We start from the raw sequence: 18,997 nt of genomic DNA, 5'->3' as shown, positions 1-18,997 counted from the left end.
TGGATCTGGATGCCATGAAGTCGAGTCCAACGCATTTTGCCGTCTACCTGTCGCGAATAACAAAAATCCTACCCAAACTTTCATTCTGCGCCCGGAGTCAATGTCGCATGGCGCACTTAATCGTTATTAACGCCAACTTTTTGGGCACACGTGTGTGAAAAAAATCATCATAAATCTGGGTGTATATATGTATCTGTATCCCATGGCTGCGAGCAGGGAGGCCCAAATTGAAACGGAATCCGAGTGGGGCAACATTGCAGATGAGCGGAATCACGTGCCGAAGATTTTGTGTCGCACGGCGACAGGTTCCGGAGTTTCGGGACCCGGGTCTTTTGTCTTCTCCGCGGAGACAACTAAGCAGCAATTGGCTTTCATTAGAGCCACTGGATGCTGACGGGATTTGTCAGACATTTGTCAAGTTCGGGGCATATCAAACTTTTGTCAGCGTATATCGGACTTCCATTCTCTGGCGTCACCGAGCTGAACTCTCCATTGTCTGCATCTCGACTGTCTGAATTTCGGCATAGGAAAGCGAAATTCGTGATAAATCTGCGGTCCACATACGCACACGTAGGCAGGTGGAAGCGGGGGCGTGGCTGCGCCCAAATCGTCCTCCGAATGACACAGGCGGTACCAGGCAACCGGACATGCCTCCAAGGGACAGTGATTCAAAACCAAATGGCTACAGGCTTACCATTATTTGCTCTATGTCAATCTGTAATTCAATTTAAGAGTAAAAGTCCCGTACTGCACATCCATAATGTGATTAAAAATTTTAATAATAAAACATTTTTCAATTCTTGTATCAAAGTATACCTGGTTAGATCTTAATTTTACTACTGTTTGTAAAAGCCTAAATGGAAAATTTTAAAGAGGTACCTTTTACTGGTTGTAAAAAAGTATAATAAGTTCTAAATCACCCCTCTGTGTTTCAGTTTTGAAAGTACTACTAAAATAATAAAAACAAAATAAATTAATTTTTCTTAACATCATAGGTTTAAAGAACTTAAAGTTAATGACGGTCTTAGATTTCTAAGATTTCTTTTTTTTTTATAATGACTGGCTTGTATTATTTTAAACTGTAGCATCCTTTAAAAATCACAGGACATTGACAAACAACCATTACAAATTTATTGCTCTTAACATTTGGGTCGCCCTTTTGCCACTATTTGAAAAGTTTCAGGAAACTTGATAGTTTCCTTTTTTAACTGCTATAATGTAACTTCTTTTAAAAGGATATAAAAAGATGAATAAATATTAATTGGTTTCATTAAGAGTCCTTGTCTTTTTTTTGCTTACTTTTTTATGTCCTGAAGCCCACTGTGCAGGGTTTTGTGGTTGACTTTAGTTGGCTTGCGTGTCATTGGCGAGTGTGAGCCTGTGTGGGTGAGTTTGTCACTGTGGGTGTGAGTCGTGGCGACAACTTCATCACTCAATGGCCGCGGTCGCAGCTTGCGATGACAGTTACAAATTATGATTGATTGGGGACAAATTCACCCGTTCTCCCGCAGATCGGATCGGTTGGGATCTCCTTCGGTCGTTTTCCCTTTTTGGCCAGCATTGTTCTCGCATTGCCGCCACAAATACGCATTAGAATTAAGTTGCATAAATTTTCATATGGAAGTTTGTTGGAATTTATTGCAAGCGTTTTAAATAAATTTAGAGCGTCACTTCATAAATAACTCTGTTAAGCATTATTTTCCTCCGAGACGAGACTATTAAAATTTAATGCCCGAACAGGGCATTTATTGAAACGAGATTTCCCCATGCTCCACCTCCAATAAGCCAGGCCACAGCGAACAATCATAAATCATCTGGCCAGCTTCTTCAATACAGGACAAGGCAGAGTACGAAAAAGTAAGGGAAAAACAAGGCTCACAAAAGAAAGGATGGAACTCCCCGACTAAAAGATACCCGGTAATTAATAGAGGGATACAAAATGTGTTGCCTACTTCTAAGCACCTTTGTTTATGGATCTTTTTCGATATAAGTGAGTTCTACTTGAGTTTGAATCTCTAATTATTATCTTTATAAGGTACACTTCCAATATACCCTGGTATCTCAGAGGGTATGCAAAAAAACTGACTTTGGGTCCTTTCACGCTCACTTGCTTAGATAATTGCCAACTTGAATGAAGGGGCGTGAATTTGGGTTGAGTGGGTGTATCTATTTTCCCCCTGCCTTGGGTTTAATCACCCCGAAACCGGAATTTGCAACGCTATAAATCAAACTGAAATAGTTCTCAGTTAGGTCGAGGAATGTTTCTGGAAACTCCCATCTGTTGGGCGAAATCCCCAATCGAAGGAAATCGCATTACAGAGCTCTGCACTGTCGATAATTCTCAATAATTAAAATCATTTAAGTTTAAGAAATCCCTTTAGCTGACTTAACGGGCTCTGGCTCGGGGCACAAATTGAGTTTCGCTCGTTGTTAATAAATCATAAATTGCCCTGGCAGGCGATGGCGATGGTCTTGTCTTGTCTGCTCCGCCAGCTGATTGCAAAAGTTAAATGAACTTAAAGTTTCTCCTTTTTTCGTGTTCTTTGTGTTTTAAGCGGCTTAGTGGGGCGTTCGACTTGGCCCAAAACTTGCCGGCTTTGCATATTGATGCGGCATTAGGTGGCAAAAGTTGTGGCTGCGTTGTAGCAACAAGTTCTGCGGATATAATATAGAACTATGCTGCGAATGCTGTGCCAAGACGATAAACTGTATCGCGCATACGCACTGTGGGCCGCCCTGGAGGCAGGCTGCACATTGACATTCAGGAGGCGTTTGCCGCAGATACAGATATAGATTCCGAGAGATTTCAGAGAGCTGGGGAAAAATAGATAAATACAGGCTTTTTATGCCAGCCATAAAGTTGCCGCCTGCATTTCGGTCTCGTTTTGTTTGGCCATTAGCTTTGTTTTGTTTTATTGGCCATAGAATTCTTGCCACTGTGACTACTGCCATTCCCGACATGGCTCTGTTTGCTCGCCATTGTTCTTGCACTAAATCAAAGTGTCGTTTGTTTGCGGCATGCATAGGCTACGCGGCAAATCAAACACGACGATCCCATCGCGACAGAGGGGTAAAGTTTATCGGCACTCGGTTTCAGATTCCGGCCCGCAATCGGATTTTTATGGCCTCATTTTGGCTTTTGCATAACAATTAGCCAGCCAACTACATTTCGCAATCCCCTGCACATAGCCTGTATTTTCTGCCCGCTTAAAGTGAGGAAATTGGAAAAGGAAAGTATTCAGAGTCGGAAAAGAGCCGGATAAACTGGGGTGAAATGAACAAAAAATTGCTTGTCCGTTGTCACACATATGGACATAAGAACACTTTAAATGCAATATTCAGCTTTAAGCAAGACTTTCCGAGCTTATTGTTAAGCTAAAAGAAAGTAGGTTAAATGAAAGTGGAAATCTTGAAGGCTGTATGACACTTGCTTGGTTTTGAACAACTGAATGCATTAAAAAGTCATGGCAACCTTAGTAGGATTAAATATATATATTCCCAACATGATTATCCAAAATAAATCCAGGCAGTCCAAAATCAAGGAATATGGCCTTAACCAATAATAAATAATATTTAAATGGCTTTAAAATTATTTTAAGAATTTGTTTCTTTGATATATAATACATTGTCGTTAAAGTCATTCAAATTTATTTCACAATGTTCAACTGTCATGTAACTCATTCGCTCTGAAAAGAATAAAATATTTTTATCTATAGGTCACTTAGATCTATAAATATTATTTACCCTTTACCACTTTCATATAATACCTATTTTATTATCAATCAAATGGCCATATTTCCTTAAGCCAACCAACCCGAACGAATTGAATGGACGATTGAAGCCAAATCCATGCAGCTTCAATTCAAAGGGATTTCCCCACCGACAACTCCTGTTAGACGGTTGGAGTACCTTATCGAAGATACTATAGATCCAGCGGGGAATACAAATATCAAATAAACGACAGCGCAGTGAACCGCGAATGCTGCAAAATGTGCAAAAGTACACAAAGAAAATTGCAATAACAATTTGGTGCAGACGAAAGGAGGAAAAAAAAGAAATAATGCAAAATAAAATAGAATTATTTAACGAAAAACAGTTGAATTTCGGGTGCTTTTTTTCTGGCAGCTCGACATTTGCATAGAAAAATTCAAATTAAGCGAAAATGTGCAAAATGCTGTGAATGGATATCTGTCTGCCCCGCTCTACAGACACCACCCCCCTAGGACTTTCCCACCCATTTCTCCAATTATTTGGGCAGGCGAATGCAACAAATGAATGGTCAAATAAAAGCTGGACAAAGAAAATGGCCAGCTGGAAATGAGCAGCCAAGGCAAAGCAGTTGACAGAGATAGCAAGGTGCGAGCGGGAGGGGGCTAGGGGAAAGAGGGGTTAGAGGGAGATGGCCTGAGATAAATAGCGCAGTCGAGTGCTTAAAGTGTTCGTCTAATGACAAAGCAAATTGTGTGCACTTGCTGGCAAAACAGCAAAAGAGGAATAACAAAATCTGAAACCGAAAACAATCCAGTAAACTTCAAGTTGAAGTGGAAAAGTTTTAAAGTTTTCAGTAATTATTCTACTGCAATTTCGATTGAATTAATCGTTGATTAAGCCTCTTGGTAAGCCACCACAAGTGCAAGCAGTACACCTCTATCCTTTATTACCCATCTCTTTTCATCTCGTCCTCCCACTCGGGAAACTGAAAAAATAACAATCAACATCGCTTGAGTTGCAGCTCGGCTAATTGTTGTTGCTGTTTGAGCTGCTTAATTAAGACGTCGACGACAGTGGCTCTGAACTCTCTTTTCCTCTTCAAATACACTTGGAGAAAAGTCTTTAGGTTTGTGATTTATTTATTTATATTCTTTCAGAAAAATTGCATCTTTCTGTAAAATATAAGTAGTAAGTTATTCCTTTGAATACTTTTTATGGACAGAATTTGGTTGCCCTTGCTCTTAAACCGAGCTTAAAAATTCAGAACTTTTATTTATTCCCTATGGATTATTTTGTTAAAAAAGAAAGAAAATAACAAATAAAGTAATATAATATTTTTCCTCCGTGTCCTACTGTTTTTAATTTCCTCACTCTATCTATCCGCTTAACTTGCACGGCCTTTTCTTTGTTTTTATTTGCATAGGCCGGAGTTTCACAACCCCATCTCCATCTGCATCATCATCATCATCATCTCCATCCACAAGGCAAGTGTCCAGTGCAGGGCATTTCAACGTCAACGGATATGTCATCGCCTTCTCCATACCCTCAACTCGATTGAAGAATCAAAAGTGCCACTTTGGTTCATGTAAGAGAGGTATTGTAACTGCTTCCGTCTGACACTTTTCGAACTCAACCATCGATGCAATTTGTTTTCGGGCTTATCCCTTCATAAGGTCCGTTTTCTGTGCAATCGCATTATCGCTACAGTGGCCTTATTATACAAGGTATTTACATAAAATTGGAAGCCGCTCGTATTGCATTTAGGCCACAATTCAGGCCGAAAGCTATTGTAGCCCTACACTGAAATAAAGATGGAAAAGTAATAGTAATGTCAGTTCGTTGTAATATATATATTCTTAGCCATATGTTTTTACCTTTTAATTGATGTTATGAATTTTATGAGACCTTTCGCTATGTTAGTTGGTATCTGATGATTTTTTTCAAGAAGAATAGACCAAATATTAATCGCTCAATTGATGGGTCTAACACCCAAAGTTCCGAGGACTTTTTCCCAGCGCACATGGTTTGGAGTATCCTAGCGATATCGCCAGTTTTTTTACAGTTCTTTCTCTCTTACGGGCTTTCCTTCACATGCCAGCACAATTGCCTTTGTCCGTCTTGGCCGCCTGTCATCTGGCTTTTTTCACATTTCCCCGTCTGCTGGCCCTTTTTGCTCTCCTTCGATTCTGGTTCTGATTCTGATTCCGTTTGCATTATGTCCCGTGCACACTGCTCCGTTCTTCTGCGGCCTGCATTGTTCGAATGTAAATTCCGCTGCCTTGAGTCCGCTCAGAGTTTACGGTTCGAAGAACTAAATGTCAACAGTTTTCATAAATCTGCCACTGTTGGTGGACATCATCAGCTTGGCTCAGACCGCCAGTCAGCCCGGCCAGCAGTCACCAGCCACGCCCCGCCGCCCCCGTGATCCGGAGTCCAAAGTCCGTAGTCCAGAGTCCGGACCCAAAGTTATCTTAAGTGCTCCGAGTGGAAACTGTCAGCGGTTCTGTTCTCGGAATGGCTTGTTTGCTCGCTGTTTGTTTGCTGCTTGCTGACTCTTGGTCAACTGTTTTTGACAAGCTCTTTAAAATAAATCACTTTCCGCAATGGGTTTTCGAATTAAATTTTCAATTTACAATGGAGCAATGTTTTGAGCTATGAATAATTCTGTTTGTTTTTGCTTTGTCAAACTATTAATTTTCAATGAACTCATTTAGTGAGCTAGTTCAGCTGAGACTACTAAATAAACAAAGCATTTTATGCGTACGCATTGTTTGAAGTCACTAAATTAGTAATCGAATTGCATTAAGTTTAAAAGTGAAATAGTATTTTATAATTTTTGCGTGAAAGTATATTTCAAAGAATTTATTCTTGCACACCTAATTTCATTTATGATTTTTTTACATAAATAAATACTCATTTCATCAAAACATTAAGTTCTTGAGATTTTATAAACAAATTAAGATTGTTTGTTTTAAACAATCAATTTGATCTTGAGAATATTCGAAAATCAATAAAGGCTTGTTTTGCATTCCCCGGAATTTCTCAACAATTACTTTCCATTAGCAGGCCATTGTAATGCTAAGCAGAACTTTCAACTTTCGCTACTTTTGGCCAAGCGACCGAAAACACATTTTGACCAAGGCTCGACCAAGGTGGCAACACAATAATATTTTATGGCACGGCATTAGCTTGGCCATTGACAGGGCCGAAACTAAACCATTGTGTGTTTTGGCAAAAGCCAAAAGTGCCGTTGCTCGAAATCGATTCGGGGATTCAGGGAAACCAGTTCTCGGAAGACAGTGGTCAGTCATCTCGACGAGATGCCATGTCCATAGCATGTTAGATTTTAATCGCGTTGAGCTTCGGTGGGGTCCACTGTGTTTTCACATTCCTAGAACATTGCCGAACATGAGTCGTCAATGCAAATTAGTTGCGGACTGACCCAAATCAGATGGCCATAAAATTGGTCGAGTGGTCCAAAATCGGTTTAGTCGTAGCCGGGGCCAACGCCTAAAATATGTATTAGAGAGAATGAAGCTGCCACTGCTGCTTTTGCTAATCCAGTCTTGGGCCCTGGTGGCCAGAGGTGAGCCCCTTTGGGAGAGTGTTCCAAGAGTGAAAGTACAGTGATTGCTAACCCCTGACGAACCCCTTTTTGCAGCCACTCCTGCCCGACACTGGCGACGTGCCCCCACCCATGGGGTCTTCAATGTGGATGTCTATGCTTATAACAAGCCCAGGATGAATCTGGCTGGTCGCCTGGCTATGGAGAGTCGATCGAATCAGGATGTTCCCCCCATGGGTCACCTGCTGCAGCAGATCTCCCATCACAGTCGGCGATCCACGGAGCAAAGGTCTCACTACAGGAACCTCGACCAGGAGGTGGCGGTCCTGCCAATGGCAGGCCAGGCGAACAAAACAATTGAGGACCCGGCCATAAACATGCAATTAATGCCGCTGCAAATGAACTCGGCTCTGCACGCACAGGAGAATTTATACTCGAACGAGTTCCATGTGCAAAGTATAGGGGCCAAGAAGATAGTGCAATTGAATACCCTGACCACTGACCATGAACGTAAACCAGTCGCCGAAGAAGTTATGAGCCCGGAGGAGCAGCATGAGCAGCAGGAGCCGCTGAAGGTAAAGCTGACACTGCCAGAGCTGCCCGAGAACAATGCTGCAACAACAGAAGCCGTGCCTGGACAGGATAAAGTCGAAAAAGATGGTGAAGCCTTGGCCTCGAACGCCCCGGTGACAGCTGCCGCGGGGGATGAGGCAGCCTTGACAAGTGTGAAGAAAACTATGGCCCCGAGTGGGACAATTATCGATATGGCATCGACAGGAATGCAGCAGCTTGTCAGTCGGCCGACAGCGGAGAATGCCGGTGACACGGACACAAAGGCTCACTCCGCCAAGAGGAAGAAGGACGAAACCCGAGTCCGACCGCCTCGGCCCAAGACCAGGCGAAAGCAAACGCCAACAGGAGCAAAAGCGTCTAATGAAACTGATACAAAGATGACAGCGAATCGGGTTGTGACGACCCCTGGACCAAACCCCATCCTGGGACAAAGTCCTGCTCCACTGGATGCGAAGCAGCCGGCGAAGGAATTGGAAACACAATCACCGGAAATCAGCACGCATCGTCCTTTAACAACGACGAGCAAGAGCAAAGGCAAGGGTAAGGGTAAGGGCAAGGATAAACGTCGCCAGGACTCCCAGAGACGTCCTGCCAACGCGGGAGTAATGGAGGAGGAAATTGAAACTACGACAAATTGGTGGCAGATTCTACCGTATGCGGAAATTAGAAAATTTTTGAATACGATTTACGATACCATCGCTGACGATGTCGACGACGAACGTGCCACGGATGATGTGTGAAGCCAGAGTTTTTGACGGTCGGACTCGGGGTTTTTATTGGGTTTCGGGTATAGTGTTTATAGAGGGTCCGACCCGCCGGCAAATTGAATTTCCGTTGGGACTAAACTTTGTGTACTGACCAAATAGCTAGTAAGTTGGGTATGTGATTCGAGTAGATTCAATTGGTGTTCTGTAGTGACTATAACTAGCAGTAAAACGACAAATAAAGATTTATGAATCAATCAAGGAATTTTTATTTCAGCACTTTCACACAGTATCTTAAATTCCCCCAAGACTTTCACTTTTAATTCAAATATCTGCCCCTATTAATCATCATAATCATCATTTCACAGTCATCAATGTCTCTATTTAATGCGGAATGCTGTGTCAACAAAGATGACTTAATTAAAAGTCCCCAGATCAGAGACAATAACACTGGCTGGGCACTTAAAAACCCATCTATTCATATTTGAATAAACAAATAGAGAACGCCGCCCAGAACCGAGTTGGGCATACTTCTAGGCAAACAACTCGAAGACAGCTTAATGGGCATTAGGCGCAACCCCAAACCAGTCGCAGGTTAAAGTTGAAAGTGGTCGGACGGCTTCCATTCGCGACCCAAAACAGTTCACGGCAGGTAAAGCGTGAATCGAGCCGACATTAATGAGCTGAGAATATTTTTTATGGCTGCGGAATGAATTTCACAGACTGCCAGCCTCCGGACAGTGAGTCGGCCGGAATAAATCTTTGCCGCTGATTGATTGGACTTAATGAGAGATGATAATATAAATGATTGAAGCATATATATTCATTTCGTTTATTTATTGAACGACCAGCAAGACAAATTTCTGTTTACTCAAGTGATTAAAAGTTGGTCGACGCCGCAGTTTTCCTCTTCTTCGCCATTCCCGTCTCGACTTGGGCTCAATCTCGGCCACAATGAACAGCTGCGACCCACTGTCTTGGTGGGTCAACTCAAAGATTTCTTGACCGGCATTCGGGGGTGCTTTGGTGGGTGTACTTTTCACAGTCTCGACAAGTGGAACACTGAAACGGTGGTTCTCGTATAGATGCAGTTGCCAGTCGCAAAGATTCGGGGTCAGGCTGCACTTAACAGTGGAGTTAGCCGCAATAAGCTTCGCCTGGGACAAATTCAGTTCCTTAAGTTGCTGCAGTATCTCATCTTGGATTTGTGGGGCAGCTTCACACCATCGTAGAAATACGCAGCACGGGAGGAAAACTAGCCATTGGAATGCTCGAAAGGCTTGAACGGAGCTCATTTCAATTTCAGCTACCACCTTCTCAGGAAGCTAAATTGGGACTGATCATTTTGGAACGATGACCAGGTGGAGTGGGGCAACTGAAACCAGTTTGCTTGAATAGGTTTGCTGTCACCTTTGTCATGTCAAAAGAATTACTGGTAAATTTTTAATGTATTTCGGACCTCAGACAGAGTGGATGATGTGGAACTAAAGCTGCTGAAATTGATCTTATCTAAAAGGTTATTACTAACGTAAAATCGATTATAAATTAGAGACGTATCTTAGCATATCTAGATACTTAGTGGTTGAACGCAAAAATCTTCTCATCTTCACTAGGAAGTCCGTTCTTTGACCCGTTTCTGCTTAACAGGATCACTGTTCTCAGTTTGTAATTCGGATTAAAACTGTATACAAAGAGTAGGGAAAAGTGCAATATGAGAAAAGTAAAGAAAGTTTACATCTGTTTCTTATGTAAGTTTTTATAAACATTTTTTACTTTATTAAGATTAAGATTAAGATTTCCTTGCTAAAAATCTTTCTTTCCGCTTAGCCTTTTCTTGTTTTGACCAGAGATTGAGGTGATTTTTCCTCTACCGGAGTTATCAAGAGCAAGGGTCTTCCATTCTCGTCTGACAATCTTACAAATTGAGCTTCTTCGGGCTTCATACACAAACGGGGATAATAAAAGCAGAGGGATGTAACCGAGTGTGGTACAGTTTCGACCGAAAGCTTCTGCTGTGGCTGGAAAACATTACTTTGCTTTTTGTTAGTTAAGTGCACTGATTTGATTTCTTGACATTCCGGAAGATAAGAGTACACTGCGCAAAGATCGCGGACGGGTGGATTTGTTGTAGCTTCCGTTGTTGCATCCGTTGTTGTCTCCGTTGTTGCATCAGTTGTTGTCTCCGTTGTTGCATCCGTCGTAGTCTCCGTTGTTGCATCCGTTGTTGTCTCCGTTGTTGCATCAGTTGTTGTCTCCGTTGTTGCATCCGTCGTAGTCTCCGTTGTTGCATCAGTTGTTGTCTCCGTTGTTGCATCCGTTGTTGTCTCCGTTGTTGCATCAGTTGTAGTCTCCGTTGTTGCATCCGTTGTTGTCTCCGTTGGAGTTTCCGTTGTTGGCTCCGTTGTTGAAATCACTGTTGTAGTTTCGGTTGGAGATTCAGTTGTAGTTGGTTTAGTTGCTTTAGTTGGTTTAGTTGGTCTAGTTGGTTTAGTTGGTCTAGTTGGTTTAGTTGGTCTAGTTGGTCTAGTTGGTTTAGTTGGTCTAGTTGGTTTAGTTGGTCTAGTTGGTTTAGTTGGTCTAGTTGGTCCTTTAGTTGGACCTTTAGTTGGTCCTTTAGTTGGTCCCTTAGTCGGCCCTTTAGTCGGACCTTTAGTTGGTCCTTTGGTTGGTCCCTTAGTCGGCCCTTTAGTCGGAACTTCAGTTGGTCCTTTTGTTGGACCTTTAGTTGGTCCTTTAGTTGGTCCTTTAGTTGGACCTTTAGTTGGTCCTTTAGTTGGACCTTTAGTTGGACCTTTAGTTGGCCTCTTAGTTGGTGGCTCCGTTGGTTGCTCAGTTGGAGGCTCAGTAGTTGGCCACGGGGGACTTGTTGGCGGCACATAAGGAGGGTATGGATAGAACGGAGGAGGAGGATAAAGTATCGCAGAAGGATCGTAGTATCCATAATAAGGCGGCCAAAACTCTTCCTGGTTGGGTCGATCTTTCTTTTTCTGATTACTAACATGACCCTTGGTGAAACCAGTGACTCGTTTGATAAGACCTCCAACATCCCACACGGGTACTCGTACTTGGACCTGATAACCCGTGGATAACGAAATCAGCCATCTAGGTCCGGCTGCGACTAGCAAGACCCAGATAACTAAACTTCTAAGCAGTTCCATGCTTCTAGTAATAGAACGGACTGAAGTGGAGTATTCATTAACGGCTTTATATATTCCATGGTGTCCCAAAGAAGAAGTTTAATAATCACTGATCCCATTAAATTAAGAAGGCAACAAACTTTAAGCTATATCGATCAATATATCCAAACTCATTATTTATCTGCTTAAACATTTGCTTGATTAGTCGGTGTTGACAGGTTGATGCATTCCGTACACTTCATAGCATTACGAATGTGATGATCAAAGCTCATAATTTATTGACTACATGGCTTTGTGACACAATCTTTGGTTTAATCATCCAAAAATATTATTTTTTGTCTTATCTGGTTTGATTTTATTTATTGCTGTTTCTAACGTGATTGGCACTGAAAGGGGTTCTTCTTGCTTTGTGATGTACTGATATCAGCACCAGATTTTATTTGTCCTAAAGCACAATCAGAGGATCGAACATTTAAGGCAAACATTCCGTTAATAAACCAATTTGGAAAGTTCAAAACTGAATAAAGTTTCTCAAAAAATTATTCACAAGCCAATCCTTGCAACCACGCCAAAACTTTTTCAAAATGTAAGAAGACCTTAGACTTTACTTGTGCACTATTTATTTTCAATAAAACAGGAAGCCTTTAAGATCTTTGATTTCTTTTAACAAGCCTGTAAATATATTTATTTCTAGATGGTTTCATTGAGGGCTGCAACTTTAAGTGCCTTAGTTTCGGGGTAATGGGACGTTCAATGGGTTCTGTAAAGAGCGGGTTCTGTGTAATCCCTCCAGGCGTTATAAGTAGCATGGGCTTGCCGAATCCATCGGTTAAGCGTACGTATTGCGCCTCCTCGGGCTGAGCACAAAGGCGTGGATAGTTATGGCACAGCGTTGACATGGACTGAGGCGGTGATTGTATTGTAAGTTGCAGTTCAGGACGAAAGTCACCAGAAATTGAGGGCAGACCCTCTAGACTGAGCACAGTCGGAGTTGAAATGGGACTGCTCTGAATCCGATTATGGTATGAATAAAATGGATTGGCCGTTGTAGCTCGTAAATATCCTTTCTTTGCTCTTATCCGTGAAGATGAAAATGACGATCCTGTCGTTGATGATCCTGTCGTAAAAGACCCTGTTGTGAAAGAGCCTCCAGTTGTAGAAGAACCTCCAGTTGTTGAAGAGCCTCCTGCTGTAGAAGATCCTCCCGTAGTCGATGATTCATCGGTTGTTGAATTGGTTGTAGATGCGACTGTAGTCGAAGTACTCGAAATGGATACTGGAGACGACGTTGATGTGGACAAAGTGGTTGTAGCTTTCTCAGTAGTTGTGGTTTTCCGAGTGGTTGTTGTTGGCCTTCTGGTTGTCGTGCTCCTTCTAGTGGGTTTTCGAGTTGGCCTGGGTCTTGGTCGATTCGGAATCTGGGGCCTCAGGGGCCGCAAAGGACGCAAAGGTCGCGGGGGCCGAGGAAGTGGCATTGGAATAGGTACGGGCAAAGGTAAGGGATCAACTGCCATCGCCTCATTTGGAGAAAAGAGTCCTTGCTTTTTTTTGTAATACTCCTGCAACATCGCATTGTAATAGGCGTCCCAAGGCCCAGCTGCTGAGGGATTTCCCTGTGCGACCTGCGGTGGTTGCGTGGTGGTTGCTGCGCCAAAGGCACTCGATATGCGCGAGTAAAGATTATTCACATCCCAAAGTGGCACGTTCAATCTAAGAGCTCCTTCATGTCTGTCACACCATACTAGGGCTGCGATCAATAAAACTAAAAACGCGTGCATCGCAAACATTGCCGCGAATCGTGTTGTTTGCCTTAAAGCCTGGATCCAAACTAAGCTACCAAGTTGAAAAATCGTTTTTATAGACATATCAGAAGATAATGAAACCACTGATGATGCCCTTAAGCCATAGACGACCCAAACGCTTTATGGCTAAAACAATTGTCAAACTAGCAAGTTGTTTGTATGTCAACGAACAAAGCGACAAAGTACCTACGTTCTTTCTAAATCTGTTATTTTTCAAGTTGGTTTCTATTTTGACGCGAGTATTTCTTTTATCTACCAAGAATTTCCCAAATCAACTCATTAAAAATAAACCAATACTAATATCTTCAAATTATTGACTTTGCAATTCACTTTTGAAATGCAAAAGAAACCAAACATTTACCAGAGAACGCGGTTTTTTTGTGTCAGTTGTTAAAGTTCATATGTGCTTTGTTACGTTATTTAATAATTTTTGAATTGTTTCGTTTATTTAAAATTATGTTGTTCAGTTGGGTAAATTAAATAAAGAACCCCTTAATATTATTTATTACTTGTATCTATGGTTCTCCTTATAGCTCTCCATAGGGCAGGCTCCTGTTGGGGGTGAGCGGATCGTCCATCGACTTGCGAAATTAACAACAAATGCTTTCCATTTCCATCGGCAAGTCGTACGAATTGGGCCTCCTCTGGCTTTAAGCACAGACGAGGATAAAAGTAACAGAGAGAAGTCACTGATTGAGGAAACGACGTAATTGCCAGCTGTTGTTCGGGGTTAAAAATTGTGTCTGATGTTTTGGTATCCGATAAACCAGATCCACTTTCTACAAGGTTCACTGAATTTTTCGATTGACAAATCGGAAGATGCGGAAAAATTTTGCATAATGGGTCTGTGGTCTTCTTTGTTGTGGTGGGGATCGCTGTGGACGTTGTTTTACCTGCTGTTGTTGTGGTGGATTCCGTTGTGGGGCTTGCAGTACTTGTTGTGGTAGAACCAGTTGTTGAGCTTGCAGTACTTGTTGAGCTGGAATCCGCTGTGGGGCTTGCACTACTTGTTGTGCTAGAATCCGTTGTGGGGATCGCTGTGGACGTTGTCCCACTTACTGTTGTTGTTGTAGAATCCGTTGTGGGGATCGCTGTGGACGTTGCTCTACTTACTGTTGTTGTGGTGGAATCCGTTGTTGGGCTTGCAGTACTTGTTGTGGTCGAATCCATTGTGTCGCTCGCTGTAGTTGTTGTGGTAAGATCCGTTGTGGGGATCGCAGTTCTTGTTGTGTTGGAATCTGTTGTGGGGCTTGCAGTACTTGTTGTGGTAGAACCAGTTGTTGAGCTTGCAGTACTTGTTGAGCTGGAATCCGCTGTGGGGCTTGCACTACTTGTTGTGCTAGAATCCGTTGTGGGGATCGCTGTGGACGTTGTCCCACTTACTGTTGTTGTTGTAGAATCCGTTGTGGGGATCGCTGTGGACGTTGCTCTACTTACTGTTGTTGTGGTGGAATCCGTTGTTGGGCTTGCAGTACTTGTTGTGGTCGAATCCATTGTGTCGCTCGCTGTAGTTGTTGTGGTAAGACCCGTTGTGGGGATCGCAGTACTTGTTGTGTTGAAATCTGTTGTGGGGCTTGCAGTACTTGTTGTGGTAGAACCAATTGTTGAGCTTGCAGTACTTGTTGAGGTGGAATTCGCTGTGGGGCTTGCAGTATTTGTTGTGGTAAAATCCGTTGTGGGGATCGCTGTGGACGTTGCTCCACTTACTGTTGTTGTGGTGGAATTCGTTGTGGGGATCGCTGTGGACGTTGCTCCACTTACTGTTGTTGTGGTGGAACCCGTTGTTGGGCTTGCAGTACTTGTTGTGGTCAAATCCGATGTGGGGCTTGCAGTACTTGTTGTGGTAGAATCTGTTGTGGTGGAATCCGTTGTTGGGCTTGTAGTACTTGTTGTGGTGGAATCCGATGTGGGGCTTGCAGCACTTGTTGTGGTAGAATCTGCTGTGGGGCTTGCAGTATTTGTTGTGGTGGAATCCGTTGTGGAGCTTGCAGTACTTGTTGTGGTGGAATCCGTTGTTGGGCTTGCAGTACTTGCTGTGGTAGAATCCGTTGTGGGGATCGCTGTGGACGTTGTTCCACTTACTGTTGTTGGGATTGCAGTACTTGTTGTGGTGGAATCCGATGTGGGGCTTGCAGTACTTGTTGTGGTAGAATCTGTTGTGGAGCTTGCAGTACTTGTTGTGGTAGAATCTGTTGTGGAGCTTGCAGTACTTGTTGTGGTAGAATCTGTTGTGGAACTTGCAGTACTTGTTGTGGTGGAATCCGTTGTGGGGCTTGCAGTACTTGTTGTGGTGGAATCCGTTGTGGGGCTTTCAGTGCTTGTTGTGTTGGAATCCGTTGTGGGGCCGTCAGTACTTGTAGTTGTAGTACTGGCTATGGTGGAATCTGTTGTGATGCCTTCTGTACTTGTTGTTAACGATTGACACACTGGAAGCTCAGGAAAAGTTGTACAAAGTTCGGGTCCAGTTGTGGGTTGTGTGCTACTGGTTATTGTAGATTCAGCAGTACTTGTTGTGGTAGAATCTGTTGTGGGGCTTGCAGTACCTGTTATGGTAGAATCCGTTGTGGGGCTTGCACTACTTGTTGTGGTAGAATCCATTGTGGGGATCGCTGTGGACGTTGTGCCACTTACTGTTGTTGTGGTAGAATCCGTTGTGGGGATCGCTGTGGACGTTGTTCCACTTACTGTTGTTGTGGTGGAATCCGTTGTTGGGCTTGCAGTACTTGTTGTGGTCGAATCCGTTGTGTCGCTTGAAGTACTTGTTGTGGTAGTATCTGTTGTGGGGCTAGCAGTACTTGTTGTAGTCGAATCCGTTGTGGGGCTTGCAGAGCTTGTTGGGGTGGAATCCGTTGTGGGGCTTGCAGTACTTGTTGCGGTAGAATCTGCTGTGGAGCTTGCAGTACTTGTTGTGGTAGAATCTGTTGTGGGGCTTGCAGTACTTGTTGTGGTAGAATCTGTTGTGGGGCCTGCTGTGCTTGTTGGGGTGGAATCCGTTGTTGGGCTTGCAGTACTTGTTGTGGTGGAATCCGATATGGTACTTGCAGTACTTGTTGTGCTCGAATCCGTTGTAGGGTTTGCAGTACTTGTTGTGGTAGAATCCGTTGTGGGGATCGCTGTAGACGTTGTTCCACTAACTGTTGTTGTGGTGGAATCCGTTGCTGGGATTGCAGTACTTGTTGTGGTGGAATCCGATGTGGGGCTTGCAGTACTTGTTGTGGTAGAATCCGTTGTGGGGATCGCTGTAGACGTTGTTCCACTAACTGTTGTTGTGGTGGAATCCGATGTGGGGCTTGCCGTACTTGTTGTGGTCGAATCCGTTGTAGGGCTTGCAGTACTTGTTGTGGTAGAATCTGTGGTGAAGCTTGCAGTACTTGTTGTGGAATCCGTTGTGGGGCTTTCAGTGCTTGTTGTGTTGGAATCCGTTGTGGGGCCCTCATTACTTGTAGTTGTAGTACTGGCCGTGGTGGAATCTGTTGTGATGCCTTCTGTACTTGTTGTTAACGATTGACACACTGGAAGCTCAGGAAAAGTTGTACAAAGTTCGGGTCCAGTTGTTGATTGTGTGCTAGTGGGTATTGTAGATTCAGCAGTACTTGTTGTGGTCGAATCCGTTGTAGGGCTTGCAGTACTTGTTGTGGTGGAATCCGTTGTAGGGCTTTCAGTGCTTGTTGTGGTGGAATCCGTTGTTGGGCTTTCAGTGCTTGTTGTGGTGGAATCCGTTGTGGGGCCCTCAGTACTTGTAGTTGTAGTACTGGCTGTGGTGGAATCTGTTGTGATGCCTTCTGTACTTGTTGTTAACGATTGACACACTGGAAGCTCAGGAAAAGTTGTACAAAGTTCGGGTCCAGTTGTTGGTTGTGTGCTAGTGGTTATTGTAGATTCAGTAGTACTTGTTGTGGTAGAATCTGTTGTGGGGCTTGCAGTACTTGTTGTGGTAGAGTCCGTTGGGGGGATCGCTGTGGACGTTGTTCCACTTACTGTTGTTGTGGGGATCGCTGTGGACGTTGCTCCACTTACTGTTGTTGTGGTGGAATCCGGTGTTGGGCTTGCAGTACTTGTTGTGTTGGAATCCGATGTGGGGCTTGCAGTACTTGTTGTGGTAGTATCTGTTGTGGGGCTTGCAGTACTTGTTGAGGTGGAATCCGTTGTGGCGCTTGCAGTACTTGTTGTGGTAGAATCCGTTGTGGGGCTTGCAGTACCTGTTGTGGTAGAATCTGTTGTGGGGCTTGCAGTACTTGTTGTGGTAGAATCCGTTGTGGGAATCCCTGTGGACGTTGTTCCACTTACTGTTGTTGTGGTGAAATCCGTTGTTGGGTTTGTAGTACTTGTTGTGGTAGAATCCGTTGTGGGGATCGCTGTGGACGTTGTTCCACTTACTGTTGTTGTGGTGGAGTCCGTTGTGGGGGTTGCAGTACTTGTTGTAGTCGAATCCGTTGTGGGGCTTGCAGTACTTGTTGTGGTAGAATCCGTTGTGGGGATCGCTGTGGACGTTGTTCCACTTACTGTTGTTGTGGTAGAATCCGTTGTGGGAATCGCTGTGGACGTTGCTCCACTTACTGTTGTTGTGGTGGAGTCCGTTGTGGGGCTTTCAGTGCTTGTTGTGGTAGAATCTGTTGTGGGGCTTGCAGTACTTGTTGTGGTAGAATTTGTTGTGCTGCTTGCAGTACTTGTTGTGGTAGAATCCGTTGTGGGAATCCCTGTGGACGTTGTTCCACTTACTGTTGTTGTGGTGAAATCCGTTGTTGGGATTGTAGTACTTGTTGTGGTGGAATCCGATGTGGGGCTTGCAGTACTTGTTGTGGTAGAATCTGTTGTAGGGCTTACAGTACTTGTTGTGGTCGAATCGGTTGTTGGGCTTGCAGTACTTGTTGTGGTGGAGTCCGTTGTGGGGCTTTTAGTGCTTGTTGTGGAGGAATCCGTTGTGGGGCGTGCAGTACTTGTTGTGGTAGAATCTGTTGTGGGGCTTGCAGTACTTGTTGTGGTAGAATCTGTTGTTGGGCTTGCAGTACTTGTTGCGGTAGAGTCTGTTGTGGGGCTTGCAGTACTTGTTGTGGTTGTGGTAGTTGGTGGAAAAGGTGTTGTGGGTTGCGTGCTTGTTGAAGTTTGAGGTTCACCAAGATCATAAGGTCCGTAAAGTCCGTACGGTCCATATGGTCCGTAATATCCGTATCCGTAGGGATCAAAATTCTGGTATGCATTCGCCCAATAGTTGTTATAATAGTTGTTTAAATAATCGTTGTACTCGTTATTCTGCTGGTTGTTATTTTCATTTGATGGGATTTTGTTATTAGAGTTAGATCCTGAGTTGATTCGAATTCCTGTTAAGCGCGTAAATAAGCTGGAAGCATCCCAGACAGGTATCCTTATTTTAATTGATTGGCTCCATGCCTGACTGCTTAGAATAAGCAACAAGCTGACAGTACTTAATTTCATTCTGAGCTGAGATCAACCAGCGCTCTGGTAGGCCTAGAACTGAAGTGATAGCGGCTAAGCCCCTGGAGTTTT

At 43.6% G+C, this 18,997-nt stretch overlaps 5 protein-coding genes across 5 annotated transcripts; 1 reads left to right on the top strand and 4 right to left on the bottom strand.

Moving 5' to 3' along the window:
- Window positions 1-7,151: 7,151 nt before the first annotated feature.
- On the top strand, window positions 7,152-8,795 carry LOC108009021 (uncharacterized). Its single transcript, XM_017072993.3, has 2 exons — window positions 7,152-7,297; window positions 7,373-8,795. Exons 1-2 carry the CDS (start codon window positions 7,243-7,245, stop codon window positions 8,587-8,589), a joined length of 1,272 nt encoding a protein of 423 aa, XP_016928482.3. The 5' UTR covers window positions 7,152-7,242; the 3' UTR covers window positions 8,590-8,795.
- A 578-nt stretch (window positions 8,796-9,373) lies between these two features.
- LOC108009026 (uncharacterized) lies at window positions 9,374-9,874 on the bottom strand. The gene has a single exon (XM_017072997.3). The coding sequence runs from the start codon at window positions 9,846-9,848 to the stop codon at window positions 9,390-9,392; it is 459 nt and encodes a 152-aa protein (XP_016928486.3). The 5' UTR covers window positions 9,849-9,874; the 3' UTR covers window positions 9,374-9,389.
- Window positions 9,875-10,376: 502 nt separating this feature from the next.
- LOC108008182 (putative uncharacterized protein DDB_G0290521) lies at window positions 10,377-11,714 on the bottom strand. Its single transcript, XM_070995110.1, has one exon. It carries the CDS (start codon window positions 11,709-11,711, stop codon window positions 10,377-10,379), a length of 1,335 nt encoding a protein of 444 aa, XP_070851211.1. The 5' UTR covers window positions 11,712-11,714.
- Window positions 11,715-12,334: 620 nt separating this feature from the next.
- LOC108008183 (location of vulva defective 1) lies at window positions 12,335-13,484 on the bottom strand. Its single transcript, XM_017071975.3, has one exon. It carries the CDS (start codon window positions 13,475-13,477, stop codon window positions 12,335-12,337), a length of 1,143 nt encoding a protein of 380 aa, XP_016927464.3. The 5' UTR covers window positions 13,478-13,484.
- Window positions 13,485-13,990: 506 nt separating this feature from the next.
- LOC118876904 (uncharacterized) lies at window positions 13,991-18,938 on the bottom strand. Its single transcript, XM_070994657.1, has 5 exons — window positions 17,419-18,938; window positions 16,120-16,842; window positions 15,254-15,864; window positions 14,930-15,194; window positions 13,991-14,853 (listed from the first exon to the last, which is right to left on the bottom strand). Exons 1-5 carry the CDS (start codon window positions 18,923-18,925, stop codon window positions 13,991-13,993), a joined length of 3,969 nt encoding a protein of 1,322 aa, XP_070850758.1. The 5' UTR covers window positions 18,926-18,938.
- Window positions 18,939-18,997: the final 59 nt, after the last annotated feature.

The sequence above is a fragment of the Drosophila suzukii genome, chromosome 2R (genome assembly GCF_043229965.1).
Source record: "Drosophila suzukii chromosome 2R, CBGP_Dsuzu_IsoJpt1.0, whole genome shotgun sequence".
Classification (NCBI taxonomy): Eukaryota; Metazoa; Arthropoda; class Insecta; order Diptera; family Drosophilidae; genus Drosophila; species Drosophila suzukii.
Note: the sequence above shows the minus strand (reverse complement) of the source record. Positions and strands in the feature narration are given on the sequence as shown.

Excerpts from the sequence above, each read along its gene's own strand:
- LOC108009021 (XM_017072993.3), top strand. The coding sequence starts at position 7,243 with ATGAAGCTGCCACTGCTGCTTTTGCTAATCCAGTCTTGGGCCCTGGTG. Across the intron at positions 7,298-7,372 it reads TTGGGCCCTGGTGGCCAGAG|CCACTCCTGCCCGACACTGG; the intron begins GTGAGCCCCTTT and ends CCCTTTTTGCAG.
- LOC108009026 (XM_017072997.3), bottom strand. The coding sequence starts at position 9,848 with ATGAGCTCCGTTCAAGCCTTTCGAGCATTCCAATGGCTAGTTTTCCTC.
- LOC108008182 (XM_070995110.1), bottom strand. The coding sequence starts at position 11,711 with ATGGAACTGCTTAGAAGTTTAGTTATCTGGGTCTTGCTAGTCGCAGCC.
- LOC108008183 (XM_017071975.3), bottom strand. The coding sequence starts at position 13,477 with ATGTTTGCGATGCACGCGTTTTTAGTTTTATTGATCGCAGCCCTAGTA.
- LOC118876904 (XM_070994657.1), bottom strand. The coding sequence starts at position 18,925 with ATGAAATTAAGTACTGTCAGCTTGTTGCTTATTCTAAGCAGTCAGGCA. Across the intron at positions 16,843-17,418 it reads AACGGACTCTACCACAACAA|ATTCTACCACAACAAGTACT; the intron begins GTACTGCAAGCC and ends GCTTCACCACAG. Across the intron at positions 15,865-16,119 it reads TTCTACCACAACAACAGTAA|CCAGTACTACAACTACAAGT; the intron begins GTGGCACAACGT and ends ATTCCACCATAG.